We start from the raw sequence: 26,939 nt of genomic DNA, 5'->3' as shown, positions 1-26,939 counted from the left end.
TCTGTATCTAAGAAAGGCAAAAAAATTAGTATTCATAAATCCAGTGATCTTTACTTAACATTTTTTTAGTTCTCTCTTAGACTGGCTCTTTAGACTTAGTTGGAAATTTCATAATTATCTATTTGAAATATTCTGGTGAGCTCAAGTTTTATTTTAAGGATTAAGGATATGGTTTTAGGGATTAAGGATGTAGTTATAATCTCTTACCAGAAACGACTTAAAGATGTATTCTGGGACTTAAGCTCATTATAGAAATTGTGCAATGTATCTCAGATCAGTGTGAGAAAAGCCTCTTTTCTGTCAAAGTAGTTTACTTTCTTTCTGTGAATCTTGTGAGAATTGTTTTTCTGAAAAGTTTCTGCTTTGGCACCTGTTTTTTGTTGTTGTTGTTGTTGTTGTTTGTTTGCTTGTTTTATTATTGGTCATGGGTCTTGAACTCTGGGCATGGGTGCTGTCCCTGAGCTCTTCAGCTCAAGGTTAGTGCTCTACCACTTGAGCCACAGCACCACATAGGAGTCTCTTGGACTTTCTTGCTTGGGCTGGCTTTGAACTGAGATTCTTAGATCTCAGACTTCTGAGTAGCTAGGATTACAGGCATGAGCCACTGGTGCCTAGCATTATTCATTTTTTTAATTTAATTTTTCATTGTTATTATAGAGGTAATGTTCAAAAGGGATAGAGTTAAATAAGTCAGGTAAAGAATACATTTCTTTTTGGAGACTGTCACCCCTTCACTGTTCTCTCCGAGATTTTCCTTCCCATCCCCACCCACATGCTCATTTTCAACATAGTGTCTAGTGAGTACCACTGCTTCATTTGTTCATCCATTGCATTGGCCCTTGCTCATTACATTTTAGTTTCATCTATTTCATGCAGCACTTTAGAACTCTTATTATGGCTGGGAATGTAGCTTACTCGTAGAGTGTGTGCCTAGCATGCATGAAATCCTGGGTTCGATTCCTCAGTACCACATAAAGAGAAAACTCCAGAAGTGGGGTTGGGAATATGGCCTAGTGGCAAGAGTGCTTGCCTCATATACATGAAGCCCTGTGTTTGATTCCTCAGCAACACATATATAGAAAAAGGCCAGAAGTGGCACTGTGGCTCAAGTTGGCAGAGTGCTCGCCTTGAGCATGAAGAAGCCAGGGACAGTGCTCAGGCCCTGAGTTCAAGCTCCAGGACTGGCAAAAAAAAAAGAAAGAAAGAAAAGAAAAGGCCAGAAGTGGTTCTGTGGCTCAAGTGGTAGAGTGCTAGCTTTGAGCAAAAGAAGCTCAGAGCCAGTGCCCAGGTACAGATTTCAAGCTCCAGGACTGGCAAAAAAATAAAAATCCTAATAGAAGTTCCATAAGTATTAATTAAATTATATCCCATTAATTAAGCAACATCATTGTTCAGGTTGTGAATATGAGCAGAGGGACAGAGCCTGCTGGATTAAGGGTGAAAGTGAGCAGCCTGCCTGTTCTGCTCTGCTTGCCAGATTTTTGGCTCTGGAGCACCCTTCGGCAGAGTTTCTTGCCTTGAGTTCCTTTTGAGTTGGTGTCCTTATTCCTATGTGACACATAGGAGGATGTGTTACCCAGAACCATTTCTAACAATAGCAAAAAATGAAAAAAATCCTTACTGCTTTTACCTATTTTGTTTAATAACTCTACTTTTAGGGTATTAGGCCCTGAAGCTTTTCAGACAAAAGTTATATGAATTTGTTTATGCTTTTTTTTTCATTCAGAGTATTGCCTGTAAATCTGCTTGCTGTTAGGAAGGAGGGCAGGATGAAGATTATTTTGTTGTTTGTCTTATTTTTTTTCCTGCATAGTTACCCAGTGACTCTGTAAGAAGGCATCATTAGAGCTTCGTAAGGCTCAGTGGTCTCCTAGGCACTGGGTATGATAGGGTTTCTGACCTGAACCAGTTCTTGGTCTCCAGTGGCAACCCAGAGCTCCGTGGTGTAGATGACAGCAGTGCAGTTATTGATATAGAGTCCAGGTGTCTCTGCTGCAGCCATGTGATTGCATCTATATTTGAAGTGTATTGGAGATTGAGGTTGGCCTGCTGCCTTGTCGTGAGCTCACCATACCATCACTGCAGCAGGACTGCCACTGCCTACAAGGAAACCCTACTGAAGTGAAATATATACAGCCTGCTGGCATGTGTTAAAGAGCTCTCTTGTCAAGAGAGAAAAAAATCTGTTGGAACTAGCTACCTTTTCAGAGCAGTTTTAAGTGCCCAAGCCTGTTCTGTTTAGAAACTTGAAAGTTCCAAATGGCCAGCGAAAAAACTTTTTCAATGAAACTGCTTTCTCTTTTCAGGTAAACTTCTGCTGATACTTTCTTTCATGTCTTAGCCATGTTTCCATCTCTTCTAATTAAAAGTAATAAGGCTAAGGACAAGAAATAGGGTCTCTGAAAATCTTTGTTGTGGTCTAGCTGGTTAGTTTCACACTTTCCTACTAATGTGAAGTTCATTTTGTAGACTGTTCTACTACTTAGTAGAGTTAAACTTGCCTGGCATTTCCCTTCTTGCTTTCCTTGAAGGGCTTACATATGTTTAAATTATTAAAGATTATTTTCTGAGTTAAGATTATGTTCTGAATTAGTTCAAAAATCAATTTAATTCAGGTAGTAGATATCAAATGAAAACTTTCTCTGACAAAGCCTGCATGTGGAGGCAGACAGCAAGACTCATTTATGAATTTATGTACTTTAAAAGGCGGAGAGTATGATTGTAAAGGGTATCCTACCAGTTCTTCCATAGCTTCACCTGCCAGTGCTGTTATTTCTGGAGTTAGATAATTCAGAACAGAGTTCTTGGCTTCCCTTCAAAGCATTAATTGCCCACTCTTCTGGTGCAGTGTTGATTGTAGGATGGAATAGCTAGGCACTGCTAGACAACTGTACTTAACATGGAGTTCAAGATATGTTTGTCTTCTAAAGCCAATCTTGCCAAGGGGAATTCATGTGTGTTCTGCATCATGGACATAGATACATTCAGACTTTGAGAGTAAGCTACAGAAAGGATTGCAATAAATGGTTGTAGTTGTAGGAGTTTTAAGAATCCCATACACTTTACAACCTTCTGTGTACTCTTAGTATTGTAGAGAGCTATCAAGTAGTCCTTTAGTTTTCTTTTTCTTTTTAAATAATTACTTCTTTATTGTCAAAGTTATATAAAGAGGGGTTACAGTGTCATACGTAAGGCTGTGGGTACACCTTAGTTTTCTTAAATGTTGTGTCTCATAGTAGAAAACATCTCAGTTGCCCAGTAAGAGTTAGAAATATTGGGGTTGACATAGCCTAAGATATCATGTTGACAGAGTTTGGTTGAGTCCAAGAGAACAACATGCACAAGTTCCACTTCTAAATCAATAGTTTTTGGCCAGACTGCATATTTAAGTTGCTTAAAGAATGTTTTGAGATAATTCCCAGGGGGCAGACCCTACCCTGACAAAATAAATTAGTCTCTGAGTAGAATATAGACATTGGTGCTATTTTAAAGCCCCTTTGATAGTTCTAATATGTAGCTATTGCTGGTCACTTCTGCCTTAGGTCTCTGTTCCCTCAACCATTGTTCTCTTAACAAATATTTCCCCACCCTGTGTTTCATTGTAAATTTAATCCTTTGAAACCTTACCACATTATTTAAATTAATCTCAAACCACCAGTATAAGAGGAACTTTGAATGTGATGCTTGGAATTAAGTCTATGAAACAATTGAACGTCCTCAAATTCCTTCTGAATATGGGATAAATAATAGACATGATTTACAGAAAAATTCCTCTTTTACTACAGTGATGTTCTTGTTGTACCCATTGGTTTTATGTCTTTGTTCTTGTGAATTGAATTAAGTGATGGTCATCAATATGAGAATAGAACAGCACAACTATAGACCAGTGAGCTGTTACCTACAGTAGTTCTTTTTCCAAGCATGGAAATGCCAAATGGTAGGGCCAAGATTAATGGGTCCCCTAATTCTCTTCAAATGTTTTGTGTTAAACCTTTTTTTTCTGTTACAAAAGGGTAAGAGAAGTACTCTAAAGAAGTAAGCTTCTTTTGGCTCATGTTTCACTTCATAGTTGTCTGATTCCATTGCTTTGGGCCTGTGGAAAGGCAGAACATCATGGTGGAGATGGTATAGTAGAACAGGCTTGCTCAACTGACAGCTGCCAAGAACCGCATAAGAAGGAGCATAAGACAGGAAATGGCGCCTAAGAACATGCCCCTAGGGAACTATTCTATTCAGCTGTATTCCTGAAACTTTCTACCACTTCCTAGTATTTTACTCAGAGCATGAACTCCCTTGAGTGCCAGTGGCTCATGCCTGTAATATAGCTTCTCAGAATCAGAGATCTGAAGACTGTAGTTCATGAAGCCAGGCTGGGCAGTAAAGTATGTAAAACTTTTATCTCCAATTAAGCACCAAGACAAGCAGAAAAAAATTATGAATGCAACAGATTAATCTATTAAGTCAGAGCCCTTTAGATCTACCAGCTATGGACCAAGCCTTTTAAAACATGAGCATTTTGAGAGAAAGATGGCGCCGATGGAATAGGGAGGCACCCCGACTCGCTCCAACGGCATAGTGAGCTGGGAACCCCAACACCCAACACCCCATCAAGAACCCAGCAAAACCAGCAGCCAGAAGCAGTGGAGAAATGCAGGAAAACAAAAAGGAGCAAAAAAGAAGAACCGAAAACCTACACAGAGCCGGAGATTCACCGGGGCACCCTCCCCCCTCCAGCCGACCCTGGCCCAAACAGGGTCAGGCTGGGAAAGGGGAACCCGGCGATCGGCAGACAGGCTGCCAGGAGCGCAGAATTCATATAGGGGGAGACCCCACGGACACAAGGCAGGGTGCGGACCAAGACACACCCGCAGCGACGAGAAGTTCGGGTCCACACCGGGTTTGGACAAGGGAACCCAGCGCGGCAGAAATCGGGAACCAGGGAAGCCACCACAACACTTAGCCAACCCCTGGAGGGCCAACGGCTGCGAGGGACACACACACAAAGCAGCAAAAGTGAGTGCCCTCCCCTCCCCCCTCCCCCACCCCTGAGGGAACAAAGAACCCACAAATCAGGCGGGGAAACTCCCATCAGGCGCTGGGAAGTCAGTTTAGCAGGGGAAGGGCTCAGCAGCACCAACACCCCACAGGCTCCTGAACTGGCAGAACCGGCCCCGCCCCCCTTCCCAACAGGGGCCGGGAGACAGCCGGTTGTGCAAACCCCACCTGAGGCGCCTGGACCTCACAGACTCTTTACAACTAAAACCACAGGCGCTGGTGGGCAATACCAGCCCAGCAGGGTCACTTGAGCCTGATCACGTCCCCCCTCCTCACAGCGGAGGTGAGGTCTGAAGGTGCCAAGCCACACCCGGACAGTCGATCCCACTGGGCCCCACACGTACCCCCCCCCCCAACGGACTCGTGGGTGGGCGCAAGCACAACCCAACAACCCAGGACTTGCTCTGGGAGGCATATCCCGCCGAAGTGCCTGTTGCACTGAACGCACAGCGCACAGGAGGGCGGGGCCCCCGGCGACAGCGCCCGCTCTGGTAGGCGTACCCTGCACTGGTGGGCGGGGACACAGCGACAGCACCTGCTGCCGTAGACACGTCTACACAGGAGGGAGGGAGGAGCTACAAACCAAACCTGAGAAGCCATCCAGATCTCCAGATGCGCAAATCACAAAGAAACATAACTCAGTTCATCAAAGGGCAAGCCAACTCGCCAGCTCCAAAAAGCAGCACGACTGAAGAGGAGATGGAGACTAAAAAAGCAAATGAGGCCATGTTAACAGGAATGATCGAAAGCGTCAGAAATGAAATCAGAAAACAATTCCAGGAATTTAGAGCGGAAATCTGGAAGGACACCCAGGAAGCCAAGAAAGAAATGGAAGCAAAACTGGATACAATGCAAGCTGCCTTTAAAGAAAATCTCCACATCCTAAGAATTGAAATGCATGAAAAAATAGATTTAAAATACAACTCTTTAAAGGAAGAAATCTCCACGATCAGAGCTGATATGACAACCATAAATAGCTCTCTGACATCCATAAACTCCGCAATTGAAACCATGACACAAAGAGTAGACCATATAGAATCCAGAATCTCTCGCCTGGACGATGAAGCAGCTGACAACAACCAGAAAATGACCACACTCCAAGAAAAGGTGAAGCTTCAGGGAAGACTAATCCAGGAACTAATGGACAAAGACAAGAGATATAATCTGCGCATAATTGGAATAGAAGAAGGAGCCGAATACCAGAGCAGAGGGCTTAATCATGTTCTCAATAAAGTTATTGCAGAAAACTTCCCCAATCTCACAGGGGACCCCATCCAGGTAACGGAAGCCTATAGGACACCTGGCAGGCCAGACCCCAGGAAAGCCACCCCAAGGCACATAATATTCAAGACTACAGACCTCAAGATTAAAGAGCAAATTCTGAATTCAGCCAAAGCGAAGAAGGAAACTTTTTTCAATGGGAAGAGGATTCGAATAACATCCGACTTATCCACACAAACTTACCAAGCTCGAAGCGAGTGGAAGAACACCATCCAAGTACTCCAGAATAACAATTTACAACCTCGGATCAAATATCCAGCGAAATTGGAGTTCACATTCGAAGGGAGAACCAGATCTTTCCACACCAAAGAGGAGCTAAAGGAGTATGTGAATAAAAAACCAGCCCTACAGCGAATATTAAGAGGGGAACCCCACCCAACAGAGATCGTAAAAGACACACAGACAGAATCAGAAAGAAACTTCAATAGCCAAAGTCCAGCAGAAACACAAGCTCACTAAAGACAAGAAGAAAAAAAAAAAAAAAAAAAAGAAGAAAAAACAGCCCACCAAGAAAATGGAAGGAGAAAAAACACCCTTATCCTTGATCTCTTTAAATATAAATGGTTTAAACTCCCCGATAAAGAGGAGCAGACTGGCAGAATGGATTCGCAAACAAAAAGTTGACATCTGCTGTCTACAAGAGACCCACCTTACAGCAAGGGACAAAAACAGGCTTCGAGTGAAAGGATGGAGCAAGATCTACCAAGCAAATGCATCCACCAAAACGGCAGGTGTAGCCATCCTGATCTCAGACAAGCTTGACTTCTCTTTAAAGTCCACTCAAAAAGACAAAGAAGGACACTACATATTAATACAAGGAAAAATACAGAATCAAGAAATCACGGTGATAAATGTATACTCACCAAACAAAAGAGGCCCGACATATGTCAAGCAAATTCTCAAAGAATTACAGAGCAAGATAGACGCAAACACAATCATAGTGGGTGACTTTAATACTCCTCTCTCTCCAAGAGACAGATCCAACACCCAGAGGATTAGTAAGGGAGCTGAGGACCTAAATAACACCATTTCCCAAATGGATCTAACAGACCTATATAGAACCTTTCACCCCACAGAGACCCAATACACCTTCTTTTCAGCAGCCCATGGATCATATTCCAAAATAGACCACGTCATAGCCCACACAAAGAACCTCAGCAAATACAGAAGTATTGACGTCATCCCATGTACTATATCTGATCACAGTGGATTAAAGGTAACCCTCAACAACAAAGGATACCACAGAGCCTATACACACTCTTGGAGGCTAAACCCCACGCTGCTATCCAACACTTGGGCCACAGATCAAATTGAAGATGAAATCAACGAATTCATAAGCCACAATGACAAAGAAAACACATCACAAAGAAACCTATGGGACACAGCTAAGGCAGTTCTGAGGGGCAAGATCATTGCACTCAGCACCCACATTAAAAGAATGGAAGCAGAGCAGGTGAATACCCTCACGATGAAACTAAAACAACTGGAGAAACAAGAAATGACAGAATCTAAAACGCCTAGGAGGGGAGAGATCACAAAGATTAAAGAAGAGATAAATCTGATTGAAAATAGAAAGACCATTCAACAAATAAATAAGACTAAAAGCTGGTTCTTTGAGAAAATAAACAAAATTGACAGACCCCTTGCAAGACTTACAAAAAAAAGAAGAGAAGAGACTCATATTCGTAAAATCAGGGACTCCACAGGAAAAATTACAACAAGTACACACGATATTCAAACAATCATAAGGAGCTATTTCCAAAACCTCTACTCAGCAAAAAACAATAATTCTACAGAAATGGATCAATTCTTAGAGAAGTACAAACTGCCCAAACTGAACCAAGAAGAAATAAATCAGCTAAATAAACCAATAACTTACGGTGAGATACAGGAGGTAATCAAGAACCTCCCTACTAAGAAAAGCCCAGGCCCAGATGGATTCACCAACGAATTCTACAAAACCTTTAGTGAGGAGCTAATTCCAATACTCCTCAAACTCTTCCGCGAAATAGAAATGGAGGGAGAAATTCCAAACTCATTCTACGAAGCTAATATCATACTAATTCCCAAACCAGGCAAAGACCCAACAAAAAAAGAGAACTACAGACCAATATCACTAATGAACACAGATGCAAAGCTCCTCAATAAAATATTAGCTAATAGGATCCAGAAAGTGATCAAGAATATCATACATCATGACCAAGTAGGCTTCATCCCTCAGTCACAAGGATGGTTCAACATCCGTAAATCAATCAACGTAATTCACCACATAAACAGAACTAAAATCAAGAATCACATTGTTATCTCAGTCGATGCCCAAAAAGCCTTTGACAAAATACAACATCCATACCTATTAAAAGCTTTGGAGAGAACAGGAATAGATGGAACATTCCTCAAAACAATAAAAGCCATATACAACAGACCAACTGCTAATATCATATTAAATGGAGAGAAACTTAAGTCATTCCCCCTAAAATCAGGAACAAGACAAGGATGCCCACTCTCCCCACTTCTGTTCAACATAGTGCTGGAATCCCTAGCCTTAGCAATAAGGCAAGAGGAGGACATCAAAGGGATCCACATCGGCAAGGAAGAAATCAAGTTATCCCTATTCGCAGACGACATGATCTTGTATCTGAAAGACCCAAAAACCTCAGTACCCAAACTCCTACACCTAATAAACCAATTTGGCAAAGTAGCAGGATATAAAATCAACCCACAAAAGTCAGCAGCTTTTCTGTACACCAGCAATAGACAAACAGAAAAGGAAATTATGGAAACAATTCCATTTACAGTAGCCAAAAAAAGAATAAAGTACCTAGGGATCAGCTTAACCAAGGATGTGACGGACCTATTCAATGAAAACTACAAAAATCTAATAAGGGAAATCAAAGAAGACACAAGGAGATGGAAAGACCTCCCATGCTCATGGGTAGGCAGAATCAATATAGTGAAAATGGCCATATTGCCCAAATTGTTATACAAATTCAATGCAATACCTATCAAAATCCCAGCCACATTCTTCACTGAAATAGAGAAACCAATCCATAAATTCATATGGAACAGCAAAAAACCTAGAATAGCCAAAGCAATTCTAGGCAAAAAAAGCAATGCAGGAGGTATCACAATACCTGACTTCAAGATCTACTACAAGGCCATCATAACAAAAACAGCATGGTATTGGTATAAAAACAGATCGGAAGACCAATGGATTAGAACTGAAGACCCAGAAATAAAACCGCACTCTTACAGCCAACTGATATTCGACAAAGGAGCTAAAGATATACAATGGAATAAACATAGCCTCTTCAACTACTGGTGCTGGGAGAACTGGGCAGCCATATGCAGAAAACTCAAAGTAGACCCAAGCCTATCACCATGCACCAAGATCAACTCAAAATGGATCAAGGACCTCAACATCAGACCTGAATCCTTGAAACTACTGAAGGACAGAGTAGGAAAGACACTAGAACTTATAGGCACAGGAAGGAACTTCCTGAATAGAGTCCCAGGGGCACAACAAATAGGAGAAAGACTCGACAAATGGGACTACTACAAATTAAAAACTTTCTGCACAGCTAAGGACATAGCCACCAAAATAGAAAGACAGCCAACGATATGGGAAAGGATATTTACCAGCACAGCAACAGACAAAGGCCTGATATCGGTCATCTACAGAGAACTCAAAAAACTAAGCCCCTCCAAGCCCAATAAACCTATTAGGAAATGGGCAAAAGAGCTAAAGAGAGACTTCACAAGAGAAGATATAAAAATGGCAAAGAAACATATGAGGAAATGCTCAACATCCCTGCTAGTAAAGGAAATGCAAATAAAAACAACCCTGAGATACCACCTCACCCCAGTTAGAATGGCCTATACTCTGAACTCAGGAAACAACAAATGCTGGAGGGGTTGTGGGGAAAGAGGAACCCTTCTCCATTGTTGGTGGGAGTGCAAATTAGTACTACCACTTTGGAGAACAGTATGGAGGTTTCTCAAAAAGCTCAATATAGACCTACCCTATGACCCAGCCATACCACTCCTAGGCATCTATCCTAAACAGCAAAATCCAAGATATCAAAAAGGCATTTGTACTACCATGTTTATCGCGGCACAATTCACAATAGCTAAAATATGGAAACAACCCAGATGCCCCTCCACAGACGAATGGATCCAAAAAATATGGTACTTATACACAATGGAATACTACATAGCGATTAGGAATGGTGAAATATTGTTATTTGCAGGGAAATGGTCGGAACTCGAACAAATAATGTTGAGTGAGACAAGCCTAGAACACAGAAAACAAAGGGGCATGATCTCCCTGATATATGACTGTTAACAAAGGGAGACGGAGAGACAGTAGAGACCAAGTCTGTGAATACTGTATATGTTCTTGATACATTGTATATTGCATATATGTCAACCTGACCTAGACAAGGGATAGAAAAACAGGTTGTAAGATATCATAAGAAATGTACACACTGCCCTACTATGTAACTGCACCCTCTTTGCACAACACCTTGTAAAAAAATTTATGTCCAATTAATAAAAAAACAAAACAAAACAAAAAAAAAAACATGAGCATTTGTTTGGGGGTGGGGGATTAAGGGTGGCAGGAAGGAAGGAAACATGCTTTACATCTAAACCATACCAAGCTTGGTTTGCTGACCTCCTTGACTCTAGTGGCAGATATTTGGAAGTTCTTAAGGGCAAAGTTTGACATGGTCAGGATCATGTTCACACACAGTGAGTGAGGAAAGTTGGGAATGATTGGGAGAGAAATGGTTTCTTTAACCCAGTGGAGGTAGTTGATGGGGGAAAACCTGAAATTAGCTGATCCTAGGAGAACTTTGGATGTTTAAAAAACTGAGTTTTTACTTATAAGCAAATTTTAATTTTTCCCTCCCTAATTAAACATTTTTAAATTTTATTTTCAAGGTGATGTACAGAGGGGTTACAGTTACATATGTTAAGTAGTGAGTACGAGTACATTTCTTGTCATACTTTTTACACCCTTTAAATTGAACTTTTAATAGAGTCTTGAGTACTGTCTCTGGTACAAGAGGTTTTCCTTGGAAGTCTGTCTTTCCAGATGTTTGTTGTAAAGGAAGCAATGGGCTGGGACCTCTACACAAAAGCTTTTATTTTTTGGGCTGGAAGATTGTGTAAGAACAAGTTGCTTGTTTTGTGTTTGTCCTAGGATCTTGTGAATTATGAAGATGAGTCCATGCTCCAGAACCACTGTTGGGGGCAGAAGGGGGAAGGGGCACGGGGGGGGGGGGGAACAGCAGGCAGTATTGAAACCCTTCATTCCCCACCCCCACCCCAAAGCCAAGTGGTGCTTCTATATTGTCAGTCTGTTGCCATTTCTGCATTCAGGAACAACTTGGATGTCCCCTCAGCCCCAGAGCTTAGGAGCCCTCCCCTGTTGTTATGCTGCTGTCAGGAAGGGATTGGATTGTTCAGCCTGGGGAGTGAGTTCTAGGCCCAGATACCTTGTCCAAGGGCCTTAGTGCAAAGGGAAAGCCCATGATTACCCTGTCAGCAGATATTCCACTCTGGCAGCCTAAAATGAAATGGGAACTTGGATAGGCAGTAGCCATGTGATATGATAGGCACATTAATTATTACAGACACAAAGATATGGATGGCATCAGTGCCCACAGAGGATGGGGAGTCTCTTGTGCAAGTGGCTGTCTTTGCTTGTGTATTAATCCTCCTCAGATGACTGTATGCATGTGTTTCTGACTTTTGTTTGGGCCTTGGCTGAATTAAAGTCTCATGATTCCTTTTAGGCTCTCTAGTGCCCCTACTCCTTCTTCATCACCACCATCTTGGTAGGTGGAAAAAAAATAGCTCAGTATCTTCTAGCCACATAGTCAGTGGGAGGATATAAGTGACAGTATTTTCTTGTTCAATTTTTTTTTCTCACCTCTGGACCAAGCAGGACTTTTCCCTTGGAACAAGACGGCTTCCATGCCTCTCTTTTTGTTGAGCCATCTGGCTACTGAGGCAGGCCTTTCACATAGTTGTGCTCCTTAAAAGACTTAAAGAACCATGGGTGCCCTTTTCTCATCCCCGGAGAAGCCTTAACAAGTTACTTCTGGAAAAAAATTTAAAGTATCATAAAGTAAAAATCAGATGGCCTCATACAGTACATTTTCCTAAAACAGCATAATCAAGTACTGAAGCAGCTGTTTAAATAGGCTAGGTTACCTTAGCATTACAGATGTTTTGGGCCAGATAATTTTATGTTGTAAGGCTCTTCATTTGTAGGTCCTGAGCAGTGTCTCTAGAGCTGCAGCACACCTCCAGTGATGACAAACAAAAGTGTTTCCAATTGCCTCCTGGAAAGTAAGCTATCCCTCACCTGGAAATTGCCAGGTAGACTTCCAGACACGGCTATTGGCTATTGAGCACTTGAACTGTAGCTAGTCTGAATTGAAATTATCCTTAATTCATAAAACACATGTTAGATTTCAAAGACTAAATGTAAACCAAATACTTCATTTCTTAAATATCTCAATAATCCGCCAGGCAGCAATGGCTCATGCCTATAATCCTAGCTACTTAGGAGGCTGAGATCTGAGGATCAAGGTTCAAAGCCAGCCTGAGCAGGAAACTCTGTGAAATTCTTATCTCCAATTAACCACCAGAAAATAAACCAGAAGTGGGGCTGTGGCTCAAATGGTAGAGTGCTAGCCTTGAGCTGAAAAGAGCTGAGTTACAGTGCCCAGGCTCAGTTCAAGCCCCATGACCCAGAAAACAAAATACAAAAAAACAAAAAACAACCCATCTCAATAATCTTATAATGATTATGAGCTTAAAATGGTACTTTTTGCTCAGAGTTAAGGGTGCCAACTTTTACTTTTTTTTTCTTTTTTGGCCAGTCGTGGGGCTTGAACTCAGGGCCTGAGCACTGTCTTGGCTTCTTTTTGCTCAAGGCTAGCACTCTACCACTTGAGCCCCGGTGCCATCTTCTGGCTTTTTCTACATATGTGGTACTGAGGAATCAACCCTAGCACTTCATGTATACAAGGCGAGCACTTTACCACCAGCCATATCCCCAGCACCCAATTTTTATTTTAATAAATACTTTCTGCACTGAAAATGCATGCACACGTATGCACAATGGCACAATGGCACAATGGCCCGGGAGCTTGAACTCAGGGAATGGGTGCTGCCCCTGAGATTCTTTTACTCAAAGAAAGCTAGCACTTCCGTTTTTTTTCTAAATAGTTTATTGGGAATAAAACTCCCATGCACTTTGTTGCCTAGACTGGCTTCAAACTGCAGTCCTCAGATCTCAGCCTCCTGTGTAGCTAGGGCTATTGGCATGGGCTACCAGTGCTTAGTGAGAAATATAACTTTTGCAGGGCTGGAGTTGTAGCTCAGTGGTAGAGCTTTTGCCTAGCTCATGAAAGACCCAGTGTAACAAACACACACAAAACAACAAAAAACCTAACTTTTAATGTAAAAGTGTTTTAGTGTTAAATTGAAATCCTAACTTTTATTTTAAAATGTAGATCCTAGAAAATTTTAAATTATATTGTATAGCTTTCATTATTTCTTTACTTTGGTTAGTTGATTGATCTTGTGCTGGGGTCTAACCCCAGAGCTTTGTGTATCGTAGATAGGTAGACAGATACACTATCATCAAGCTTCATCCCTAGCCCCTTGCATTACATTTCAATGGGCTGGCACTGAATTAGAGTTGATATCAGTATGTAATGCGTCCATTGCTCCTGTATTAGGCCATTTAGAGCCCTTTGAGCCAATGTTGGTTGTTTCTGAGTTCTCACCGTATAGACCACTCTTCCTGCCTCAGTTTCTTGAGTGCTGAGATTATAGGTGCAGACCCCATGTCTGGCTAACAATTGGGTTTAGATAATTCTTTTTTTTTGGCAATATTTTCCTTTTTCAATACAGTAAAATTAGAGACATGGTATGCATATGATGTTAGCTATTCCCATTTTTTTTTTCCTACTGATGGTACAGAATCAGTTTGGTGTTCTTACAGTGTATATTTATTTACATTTCCTTCTTTCCCATATTGGATTTTGTCTCTCTTTACTGAAGTATATAATTATATCTTAATATTGAAGTTATGCTTTTTGATTGTTGATATTATATGTTTGTTTCCTGCTGTACTATGGACAGTGTCTGTACATCATAGACCTTCAGTGAATGGATTAAGAAATATTATCTCACTAAAAGCATAAGGTTTGAAATATATGAGATACCTAATTAATTCTTTAACTTTAACCTTTTCTTTAACACTAATTTCATTATGCAATACGTTTTCCTTTTCTATTTGTAACCATTTGTCTTTGATAAGTTTTTGCCTTTTGGAGGAAATGGAAGCTAGCTCCTTTCCCTAATTGTGCTATTCACTATTTTTCTACTTATTTCATCACTTATGTCATTTTTTTGTTCTGTTTTGTTTTTTTGGCCAGTCCTGGGGCTTGGACTCAGGGTCTGAGCACTGTCCCTGGCTTCTTTTTGCTCAAGGCTAGCACTCTGCCACTTGAGCCACAGCGCCACTTCTGGCCATTTTCTGTATATGTGGTGCTGGGGAATTGAACCCAGGATCTCATGTATATGAGGCAGGCACTCTTGCCACTAGGCCATATCCCCAGCCCCTGTCATTTTTTTTTGTAAACTTAATTTTAGTTATACATTCATGCTGTGGTGACAACAACTTTCACATTATTTGTAGGACTAATTTTCTCAATTTAAAGGGCACAGTCAAGAAGAAACATTAACATTTACATCAAGAAACAAATGTAGAAATAGGACCCATCTGAAATCTTAAACAGAAAACATTTGAATATGGATGACTCAGAACATATTTTTGTCCTGACAAGTACTTTCACTTTTCAATAACTGTCTCACTATGATGGCACTTTTAGGGTCTCAGTGAATTCTTAGTATCTATTTAATCTGTAACAAATGAAATCAAGCATTCACATAACTGCAAAACTGAACATCTCAGGTTTTTACAAACATTTCAGATTTTAAAAGTAAATTCTATTATAAGTCCTAACTTAGTATTTCAGTTAGTCCTGTGAAAATCACAGACTTTTCTTACTGCTCATTGACCATTCAGTAATTCAGCTATTTTATATGAGATACATGGGAATTTAACCAACTATTATTAAACTGAGCAAAAGCCAGCCAATCATAGTGCTAAAATATTATCAAAGTGACTGGTTTCTGCAATGGGAATTTTTAGTTTAAAAAAAAGAGCACATATATAAATAAAATGGAGCGATGTAAAATTGCTTTGCCTTTAAAAGTTTAGTTACTCTTGTAGATTTGTGCACTTATTTTTAAGCATCTGGTCTGCAAGGATCCTTTATTCTGAATATGAATATTTGGAATGTTTATATTCATCAAAATATAATGCTGGGAAGAAACCAACACATTTGCATTTTCTGTATGGTTTTATAAATATAGGTCCTCGATCTTAAGACATCTTATTTTTTCAGTCCTAAGGCAGCACATTACTTCCTAGGTTATTTCATGACCTTCAAAGCTAATTATTAATTAGCCAAAAAAGCAACTGATCCCTGTTTATACTCCCACAGTTATGTTTCAAGGTTGGTTGGAATCCATTAGATCTTGGTTTCTCAAAATGTACTTATCTAGGTCAAGAAAAAAAGGAGCAGAAGGCAACTTCATCCAAATCATGTAGCAGTGTTAAACAAATTCAGCTTTTGAGCCAACATTAAATCATTTGTGTCTCCAAACTTTCCCTTTGTAACTTTTCTTATAGTTATGTCACTTTGCATTTTGGCCAAAGAGAGCTATTTTCTTTTAGCAGACAGAGATCATCTTCTGAAGAAACACTATTTTATATCTGTGGAGTTGTCTCCATTTCAGTAGAGCACTAACAAATCATTATGTATTTATTTTGCCTATGTTCGCCTCTTAAAGGCAACTACATTGCTCTGAGTATGTTTTTTCATCATATTTAATTATAGTCAACTAATTGTTTTTAAACTGGCTTATGCCCATGATTCAAGAAGCCTAACAACAATCAATTAACTGACAAAAATGAAGCCATAGTTCTTAAGTGTAATGTTTTAAAACCAACTTTATATTATTACTTGTTCTTGAGCATTTGTAAGTAAAATACTTTGACTAGGAAAAAAAACAAACAGTTGGTAACACATCAAGAATAGATCCATGAATGTCAAAGTAACTAAATACTGTTAAGCCATCAAAATTAGTTTAGATTGTTACTCAAAAAGTTAGCTATTTCCAACAATTTTATTTTCCCTTTAAAGACTATATTATTTTTTTCATTTTAAGGGTCATATTTTCTCTTAGGATTATCATAAACCATCCTTATAGCTCTCAAGTGAATCCTAACCTAGCCCAATGCTCATATTCACAAGAAAGGGATACACATTAGGTTGTTTTAGGAATGTGCGCTTCTCCCACCCCAAACTGACAATGCACTACAAATTATACCACACATTTTGTTATATGAATTTGTAACAAAGTGCTCATGCTTTCCCATTAAACAAAGTACAGTAATATGCTGTAGTCTTAAAATACTTCATGAACCCTGAAGTGATTCTCTATGGAAGGAGCTTTCTTTGCAAAGTGAATCTGGCTAGTCACCTGCACACCAAAATCTCTAAGTATCTGAACAAATTTCTTATGCTCTTTTCCAATCCAAGATCTCATTGGATCACTTACTTGGTAAGATCTTACATGGGTGTGAACAGTAATTCCAGTTTGTGCAAATTCTTTTAAGACTTCTGGATATGTAACCCAAGTATTGCTTCCTCCAGAATGACCACCATCCAACCAATACATTGTTTTTATGCTTTTGATGAAAGCATCTATGGTCTTGTCTTTCTTGGCTTCTTTTAATTCAAAAAGTAACTGATTCAAAACAACACAACCTTTACTGAATCCAATCAGAGTGAAAGATGCACCTTTTAGTGATGGTGTAGAACCACTCTCACTCATGGTTGATTCATCAAATCTTTTACAGGTCTTCTCTTTTTCTACCTGGCAACCATTACTAGAAGAATTTGATCTATAGTCAGATGCTTTGGAGTCCTTATTCCAAACATTCACATTCTTCAGCAAACCATTCTGACTTAAGTTAAAAGCATTAACTAACAACATATAAAGGTGCTTAAAAGCTCCAAAGTCAGTATTATGTTCTGGGGCACCAAACATGTTGCTTTTCACAAAGTTGTCATAGCAGCTGAATTTGTGCAAATGTATCTGGGAGCACTTTATCACCCAAATATAACTATTGGGGAACCGATGAGCTAAAATGGTGGCAACGTTTTCTAGACTCCAACTTTCCCACTGATAATTCTCAGGATGACGAGTCATAATTTCATGGTAATTCTGCACATCCCCGGGGAAATAGAGGACTTGATGCCGGGGCTCCAGATCCACGGGGAGACCCCGCGGCTCCAGTCTCTCCCCCGCCGCCGGCGGCAGCAGCAGCAGGTCGTTGCCGCGCTGCGGGTCAGATCCGAACACCGAAGACAGCCGCAGGCACCGCGGGCGGCGTTTCCACCGCCGTCGGGGCGCACCCCGCCCCGCCGCTGCACCCGGATTCATGGGTTGGGCTTGCCGGCAGAACAAGGTGTTTCCGGTCCCAAACCGGTGCAGCAGGAGCACCAGCGGCGGGGACCGCATTAGACCGAAGCCACACAAGGGTGTCCGCAGCCAGAGCGGCTCGGAGAGGGTAGGGGCGGAGGGCGGGACTCGGGCCCGCAGCCTAAAGGCCCGCGGAAATGGCCAGGGCGGGAGCCGGCGCCTGGGGACTGCCGCACCACAGACCAACGTCCTCGCGCCACTTACGTCATTTTTTAAGGGTTAGTTTCAGATGGATTTTTTTTACAATATGAAATGTGGGTCTCAGTTCATTCATAAGCTGGTATTGATTTTCTCACAGTGCTCACTGACTCACATATTTAAACACTGCCATGTTATGTATGTGCTCACGTAGTACCTCAACTAGCTTGGATATATTAAATTTTTTTCAGTTGGTTCATTTCCAGTGTTTATAACTCACCTTGTAGAGTGTTGATTGTGGTAGTACATAAGTATTTTTACCTTTAAGCAGGCTCTTTTTTTTTTCCTCCTGCTGTGCTGGGTCTTAAAAGCCCTTTTAGGGAGGCTAGAAGGAAAGAGAAGTTAAAGTTAGGAAGCACATAGTTACAAAGACAAGACACCTGTGCAGCAGTTACTGGCAGGTTGATAGATGCTTTAATGTTATGTTTAAACATGAGTCTTTAATACATCTCTAGCGTCTGCTCATCTTTGGTTTACAAACAATTTAGGATGGGCATTTTTGCAATTAAGTAAAATGCTTTTACATTCTACTGTGTTAAGTGCAGAACTGTGGTAGACTTTGCAAATTTCCATTTGCTTATAATGAGGCGAGTTAGGAAAACCAGTTAAAATTTATTTTATTCCAGTACTTCCTCTGGTGAAGAGAAGGAAGCTCTTTATGAAGGTGTATGATGGATAATTAGAATTTATTTGCTTTTTTTTTTTTTTTTTTTTTTGGTCAGTTGTGGGGCCTGGGTGGCCTGGGCGTAGCTACCCCTGAGCTCTGCAGCTCAAAGCTAGCACTCTACCACTTGAGGCACAGTGCCACTTTTGTTTTTTGGTGATAAATTGGAGATAGAAGTTTCATGGACTTTCCTGCCAATGCTGGCTTTGAACTGCAATCCTCAGATCTCAGCCTCCAGAGCAGCAAGGACAACAGGCCTGAGCCACAGTGCCCAGCTTTCCTTCTTTTTTGAAAAGCATATGCATAGTAATTTAGAGTAACTTAAGCACGGACTCAAAGATGTACTTCCATCTAATACCTATTTGACTCCATTTCTTCCAGCTGTAAAAGAGGAGTAATATACAGGGTTGGTACAAGGGTCACCAAGTTAATGTCTATAAAGCAGTTAAGACAGTGTCGGATACAGTAACTGCTATGTTGGTTTGTTTTGAAGTAATAGCTCCAAAACCAGGTGTGATGGTCGACTCAAGAAGCTGAGACACAAAGAGTTCAAGGACAACCTAGGGTAAGTAGATTCTTTGTTGTTTTTTTTCCCTTCAGTCATGTGGCTTGAACTTTGAGCCTGAGTGCTGTCCCTGAGCTCTTTAGCTCAAGGCTAGTGCTCTTTCATTTGAGCCACAGTGCCACTTCTGGTTTTCTCATAGTTAATTGGAGATAAGAGTCTCACAGACTTTTGTGCCCAGGCTGGCTTTGAACTGCAATCCTCAGATATCAGCTACCTGAGTAGCTAGGATTACAGGCATGAGCCATCAGCACCCAGCTGTTTGTTTGTTTTTTAAAGAAACTGGCACAAATTTTCTTCTCATATTCAAATAATCAGTTTGCTATTATACATACATGCTAGTCATGAGCTTTGGCTATGAAATTGCCCTTGCTTCCTCTCTTTCTGTCCAGTGTCCCAGGGAAAGTTGGATAGAGGCAGCCTCAGGTCAACAAAGTAGAACTGAAACACCAAAGCTTAATAGCAGTTCATTTTGCAATAATACTAGAATACATATTCTAATATTTTATAATAAAGCTATTGGGGAAAACTTGGTAAGTTTCTAGTAGGTGTTGTTTTTTCCATTCCCCTTGTAGTATTGGTGTTTCAACCCAATTGACTCACACATGTTAGGCAAGTGCTCTAAGTTACACCCCTGCCCCTGTTCATGCTCTAGGAACCATAGTCCTAATCTTATTCTTGTTATAGGGCTAAGGAATATTACAGAGTTTGAAGGAGGGGATTCCCCGTCCCTCAAAGAGTTCACTGTTCAGAGACAGTCTCAAGCAAAAAGATGGATTTATTGGGGAAGCATAAAGCGAACTAACCAGCCAGGGACGCAGCACAGACTTGGGAGATGCCACCGTGACCCCGAGCAGTCCTCTAATTGGTGTTTGTAAAGGTAAAAGCGTAGCGCAGATGTAGGGGCTTGATGCAGGGTTACAGCAAACTACAAGTGAAGCTCGCATGGCATAGATGTAGGAGGTTGATGCAGGGTGTAGAGCAAATAACAAGCAAGCCATTTGCAGAAGCAGAATTTGGGGTCAGGTTGACCTAATAAGATGGAGTCAGGTCTATTTCCCCCAACATTCCCTACCATGTTTCCCTAATCATGATGGAGTCAGCTCTACAATTCTCTTACTAGTGGAGGAGTGTATCCATGTAATCCAGAAAGAGAAAAATGAACTAATTATTTATTATACTCAATAAGAAAAAAAACTAGAATGTCTTAACAGAAGTGAATGGTTAAGATCGTGATTAGTGATTCAGTATTAAAATGCTAACTACACATACATAGTATGCAGAGCAACATAAAATGATTTCCATTGACTCTGTACTGTGCAAGGAGTCAGGGATGCAGATGAGTAGGACAGCTTTCCCTCCAAGTGTTCTTGCTGGAAGTATCCTGTTGCAGAGATATAGGGGTGAGAAGACCCAATGGGAAGGGGAACGAGGTGACCCTAGAGATGGGCCAGTTAGATGAAAGAGGAAGTAGTTGAGATGGGCTGTACGGTTTATCAGGGCAGCCCAGGGTAGTATTGTTAGTATGTATTAAGTGTTTTCACAGTATTTTTCATTATCCCTTTAATTCTTTTCAATACTGTGTGCCAGGTACATGAACCAAGTAGTTGTGAATGAACTGAAGCTTCAGTAGCTGAAGGCTGATGGCAGAATGAGCATTCAGACCCTGTCAATCTTTTGAAATCTGCACACCTCACTTTTGTCTCCAGCTAAGGGAGAATTCTACCTACAGACATAGTACTATGTAGTTTAATCCAAAGAGATAATGGGTTTTTGAAGTATAAGAATTCTTTTGAATTTTTGTCTATTTGTTTTGTTATCTAATATTTGCATTTGAGAGTTTGTACTAGCAGCAAAATATATGGTGGGTTGTTGTTATTTTGTGCCAGTTCTGGGGCTTGAACTCAAGGCTCTGGATGCTGTCCCTGAGCTTTTGTGCTCAAGACTAGCATTTTGCCACTTAAGCCACAACTCCACTTCTGGCCTTTTTGGTGGTTAATTGGAGGTAGAAATCTAATTGGAGATAGGAACTTTCCTGCCTGGGTTGGCTTTGAACTGCAATCCTGACTCCTGACTAGCTAGGATTACAGGTATGAGCCACCAGCACTTAACTATCTGGTGATTATTGAGAAATCTGTGTTTGAAGGACCTGGGAGCAGAAATGGAACAGGACTGTTCGCTTTAAAGAAAGGATCTTGTATCAGATGCTCACTTCTTCAACAAGGATTGCATTTTCCTGAAGCAGGCAAGACTGATGATTTGGGACACTATGGGAAATAATTACAGAAACATGGTATGACTTGCAAATGGGATGTTCTTGCCTATTGTGGGAGTTACATTCCAGAGCACCAAAAAGTCTGCGAAGTAGCAATAAATGGACTGCAGTATAGCAAGGGACAACTATCTAACACTGCTGCTTTGCAGATTTTCACCTATAGTGGGGATCTCTGGAACGTAGCTCCCATGGTAGGTGAGAGATCACTATTTAACTACTTAAAAATAAAGCCACAATACAATGAAGCTGCTGTAAGTGAACTGTGATATATATAGTAAGGGAAATGTGTTAAGTCCATTAGTAAACTTTTTGCGAACGTTTACTGGGCATTTTGGAGATGACAAAAATGAAATTAGTGGCCAAGCACCAGTGGCTCATGCCTATAATATTAGCTACCCAGAAGGCTGAGAAGAGGATCGCAGTTTGAAGCCAGTCCAGGCAAGAAAGTCTGTGAGACTCTTTATTTTCAAACCACCACCAAAAAGCCAGAAAGTGGAGTTGTAGTAGAGCACAGCTTTGAGGGAAAAAAAAGAGAGAAAAGCTGAGGACAGTGCCTCGGAGTATCACATGCTGGTGCACGCATGCACATTCGCTTTGGCACCCACCCCTCCCCCCCACACACAGAAATTAGTGTGCTATCTCTGTCTTTTTCTTATTCCCATTATTGGGAACAGTCTTGCACATAGAAGGTGCTCTGTACATTGTTTTGAGAATGAAACTTGTAAAGACTCCTCCCATTACCAATATGTCACTTTTATGTAAGCATACTAATTAATGGGTGGCATACCAGGTTTTCCTTTTCTGATGCCCTAATGGCACAGAATGTTGATAAAAAAAAACTATCTAACTTTTGAGCTTTATTCACTAGGAAAGGCAAAAAAAACTGGTACAACTAAATCACTTTTGAAAAAAAATAAAATTCCAAGTATCATACTACCCGATTTTGAGATTTAATTTATAGCTTGGGAACCAAGTCAGCAGTGCCAGTATACTCATGGAGAGATCAATGGAGTAGACTCTAGACACAGACTCACACAGGTTTGGCCAACTTTTTCACATATACACAAAAGCAATTCGATGGAAAATTGAGGCATTTTATTATTTTTTTTTGGCAGTTCTAGAGTTTGAACTCAAAGCCTTGAGCTTGTGAGGCAAACCCTGTTCCACTGGAACTGTGCCTCCATGCCAATGTCTTCTTAATAAATTAGGTTAGGACAATTGGATAAGCATAAGCAATGAAACAAAACTTTTACCTAAACTCCACTCCTAATTTTTCTGGGTTACAGAAAAATTAACTGGAAATTTATGATAGATGTAAATGTAAAATGTCAAACTATAAAACTTTTGGAAGAAAACATGTAAGGAAAACCTTCTTGATGTAGGTATAGAGAAGCACTCTTAGACAGGATGCTTATCACATAATCCATAAAACAAACAAAATAAATAAATTAGACTTCATCAGAATTACAACCTTTTCCAGGCATGGTGACAATCCCAGCTATGCAGGAAGGAAAGATGGATTGATCATGGTTCAAGGTCAACTCAGACAAAAATATCAGTAAGCCTTGTCTCAAATAGAAGACTGGGTGTAGTAGCACAGGCCTGTAATCCCAACTGTGAATGAGGCATAAATAAGAGAATCAAAAAGTTGAGGCTGGTGCTTGGAGAAAAACCTTGTCTAAAAATATCTATTAAAGAAAAAGGGGTGGGTTCATGGTCAAGTGTTAGAGCATCTGTCTAGAAAGCTCAAGCAAATTCAAACCCCTGTAACATACACACACACACACACACACACACACACACACACACACACACACACACAGAGTAAAAATAAAATAAATCGCTATAAACTTTTACTCTATCAGTGGCTCTATTAAGAGAGCAAAAATTTGGAAGAAAATATTTGCAAATCTCTTAGCTGATAAATGACTTGAATCCAGTAGACATAAAGGACTATGTGAATTCAATGCTGAAAATCCTGTTAGGAAATATATAAAAGACTCAAAAGTTGCACGTGGTGGGTTACTCTTACATCCTAGCTACTTGGAAGGTAGAGAGACTAGAGTTGAGACCAACCTGAACAAAAAATTGTGGAGACCCCTTTCAACCAGCGGGGCTTGGGTGGAGCATGCCTGTCATCCCAACTATGTGAGAGGCCTTGGGTAGGAAGGTATGGTCTGATCCTGAAGCCAGCCCAGGGAAGAAACGTGAGATTTTAACCATAAAATAACTAAAGCAAAAAAATATAGAGAAGAAGATTTGCCAAAAAGAGTGTGTGAAAGAAAGGAACCACAGAAGTCAAATAGCATTCCATTAGAGCAGCACAAATACACCAGTCCTGTTAAAAAGAAATTAAAAGAAAACTGATGTCACAACCAAGTGCTGACAAGGATGTAGAAAAACTACGTTCATTCCTAGTAGGATATAAAATGATACTATGGGAAAGTAATTTTATTACAACTAATGTTTGAATCATAAAAAATATTAAACTACTTTCTAAACTTCTATGCTGTCAAAAGTTAAAACTCTTCCAATATACGTTTGTAGTGGATGTATTTTCTGATTCAGATAATGGCTCTAACAGTGCTTTTTGAATCTCATTGATGTACAGAGCAGATTTCTACATTTTAAAATCCACTAGGGGGCTGGGGATATGGCCTAGTGGCAAGAGTGCTTGCCTCCCATACATGAAGCCCTGGGTTCGATTCCCCAGCACCACATATAAAGAAAATGGCCAGAAGTGGTGCTGTGAGTCAAGTGTCAGAGTGCTAGCCTTGAGCACAAAGAAGCCAGGGACAGTGCTCAGGCCCTGAGTCCAAACCCCATGACTGGCAAAAAAAAAAAAAAAAAAGATAAATAAAATAAAATCCACTGGGCTGGGTTAGTAGCCTAGTGTAAAGTGATTGTATACTAAATGCAAAGGTCTGGTTCAATCCCTAGTTGTGAATGAAGAAAGGGGAAGGAAAGAGAGAGGGAGAGATGGAGAGATGGAGAGACAGAGAGAGAGAGAAAGAGAAGAGAGAGAGAGAGAGAGAGAGAGAGAGAGAGAGAGAGAGAGAGAGAGAGAGAGAGATGAACCAATAAAGCAGGAGAGAAAGCAGTAGAATCCACCATGCCTTCTGAGAGATGAGTAGGGGGGCCAGTTCAGACCACAGGCTCCTGGATCAACTTAAATATTTGAGCAGTAGCTTTCTTTGTGAAGATATTCTCAAAATGAAGTTGCAGACTTTTATTCAAATCAACATTGGTGAATGAAGATTTGCAAGATTTAGTGAAAGGGGAAAATATTTTAAACCTTAATTAAGTGAAATATTTCCTCATTAGTAGACCTATCTTACAAAAAGCAAACTATTGCTATAACCTGAATTTTATGAAATGTTTCATAGTGATCTATTTTACTTTATCATCAAAATACCTGTATAATATCCTTGATTTTTTGGTCTCTTGGTCCACAAAAGTCTAAAAATATTTATTATCTAATCCTTTACAGAAAATGTCAATCCCTAGCTTAAAGCACAGATCTTCAAGCATTCAAAATTTTACTTTGTGTCCCCTGTAGTTACATCCCATAAATTTTGATGTATTCTAGTTTCATAACATTTAGCTAAAAACATTTTCTAATTTCCATGTCATGTCTTCTTTAAGTCATATTATTTAGAAATTGGTAGAGCTAGCCAATGAGCAAAAGTGTTAGTTAGGTACTGAGTTTGAATCCTGATCTTGGCCCAAAACAGTGTGTTAGATGACTTTTAAACATGTAGAAAATCTTTGTGACCTTTTATTCAGAGACCTAATTAAGTTCCAAAGTGTCAGTCTAGAAATGTGTTGAAGTTTGCTTTCTATCAGCATGTAGCATAACTTGGCAGCTATGCACTGAACACTTGAAGAAGTGTCTTCTGAGCTTGGGGTATGCAGTTCACAATGGTCCTGTAATTTTTTGTACCTACTCTGTAGAATCCCAGTATCAGCTAAGATCTAGTAAGTGTCTTGTACTTTTTTTGTATATCTTTCTTTATGGATCCAATATTTTCTTTTTTCTTTTTTCTGTGATTATGAGCAGATTAAAGGTAAGAAGAAGTTATGTTGAATTCTGGTCTCAGCAGTCTCTCTACTTCATTATTTTGTACTGTACTCCCTAGCAATTAAATTATGTCAACTTATACATGAGAATTAATATAAGAGGGAAATCTTTTCCTAGCACTGATTTTTCTAGTCAGTGCTGTTTCCTCTTGAAACCTACCTTGTTTGTAATGGAAGGAACGAGTGTGAACACAGAGCAGTGTACTCTCAGATCCTCTCAGGTGTTTCTGAGGTTGCATAACTGCTGTGAACCAAAGTTTTTGTTCAATGGATGCAGCAAGCAGGCCGGGGACCATGTGCACACTTTCTACCCTTACAGTTGTTGTGGAAAGACAATAGTCTATAAAAATAGAGACTCAGCTGAGCACCAGTGGCTCAGGCCTGTAATTCTAGCTATTAAAGTGGCTGAGATGTGAAGATTGTGGTTCAAAGCCAGCCTGGTTTCCAGTTAACCACCAAAAAGCCAGAAGTGTGATATGGCTCAAGTTCTTGCCTTGAGCAAAAGGAGCTCAGCAACAGCACCCCTGCCCAGAGTTCAAGCCGCAGGACTGGCAAAAGCAAACAAACAAACATTAGGTTATACAACACCAAGAGAGAACCTAATGGCCTCCTGACCGTTGTTGGGATTTCTCAGTTTGGGTGAGGTAATGTGTGGTTGTGCTGTTGTCACTTGGACTTGCTCTTCTGTATATGTAATATTTGTTAAGTGCTCATGTCTCTTCCCCTTTCTCTGGAGAAGCTGGATTGCCAGGGATGCCTTGGAAACAGCAGCCCGAGCTGAGGGTATTTCCCTGGATGTGTCTATACATTCTCAGCTCAGAATTCTGGATGATGAACATCCCAAGGGGAAGTACTTTGAAGCCAATCTGGACCACTTCCAAGTAAGAAGCTGTAAAGGTTAATGAGTCATCAGCCAAGCACCAAAAGCATTTTTGAAAATTTGGACTAAGATGAGGCAGTTGGGGAGATGTACTTTTAATCAAGAGAACTGTTTACTGAAGTGTATTTTAAATATTGTCTTCTTGGTGTATGTTGAAGCTTTGTGACTTGTTTTCTCTTTACAGACACCAACACCTGGTGGACAACGCTGGCCTCTTTTCCTGTATGACATTTTCATGGCTTTCTCCTCTGTCCCGGGTGGCCCACAAGAACAGGGAGCTCTTAATGGAAGATGTATGTCCTTT

General features: G+C 40.4%; 1 protein-coding gene across 1 annotated transcript; it reads right to left on the bottom strand.

Annotated features, from left to right (window-relative positions):
* Nucleotides 1-481: 481 nt before the first annotated feature.
* LOC125366901 (mitochondrial protein C2orf69-like) lies at nucleotides 482-26,051 on the bottom strand. The gene is made up of 5 exons (XM_048367613.1): nucleotides 25,916-26,051; nucleotides 19,197-19,272; nucleotides 16,873-18,175; nucleotides 2,472-2,475; nucleotides 482-491 (listed from the first exon to the last, which is right to left on the bottom strand). The coding sequence occupies exons 1-3, from the start codon at nucleotides 26,049-26,051 to the stop codon at nucleotides 16,897-16,899; spliced, it is 1,491 nt and encodes a 496-aa protein (XP_048223570.1). The 3' UTR covers nucleotides 482-491; nucleotides 2,472-2,475; nucleotides 16,873-16,896.
* Between the last annotated feature and the right edge of the window lie 888 nt (nucleotides 26,052-26,939).

This window comes from Perognathus longimembris, chromosome 18, assembly GCF_023159225.1.
Source record: "Perognathus longimembris pacificus isolate PPM17 chromosome 18, ASM2315922v1, whole genome shotgun sequence".
Lineage (NCBI taxonomy): Eukaryota > Metazoa > Chordata > Mammalia > Rodentia > Heteromyidae > Perognathus > Perognathus longimembris.
The sequence above is the reverse complement of the archived record's forward strand: the minus strand, read 5'-3'. Positions and strand labels throughout refer to the sequence as shown.

Bases quoted from the DNA above. Each gene is read 5' to 3' on its own strand.
- LOC125366901 (XM_048367613.1), bottom strand. From the start codon at position 26,051: ATGGTCCCCGGCCTGCTTGCTGCATCCATTGAACAAAAACTTTGGTTC. The intron at 19,273-25,915 runs GTAGGTTTCAAG...ACTGCTTTATAG, and splicing joins TTCCTTCCATTACAAACAAG to ACATTAACTTGGTGACCCTT. The intron at 18,176-19,196 runs GTATTAGATGGA...AAATGACGTAAG, and splicing joins GAAGAAATGGAGTCAAATAG to TGGCGCGAGGACGTTGGTCT.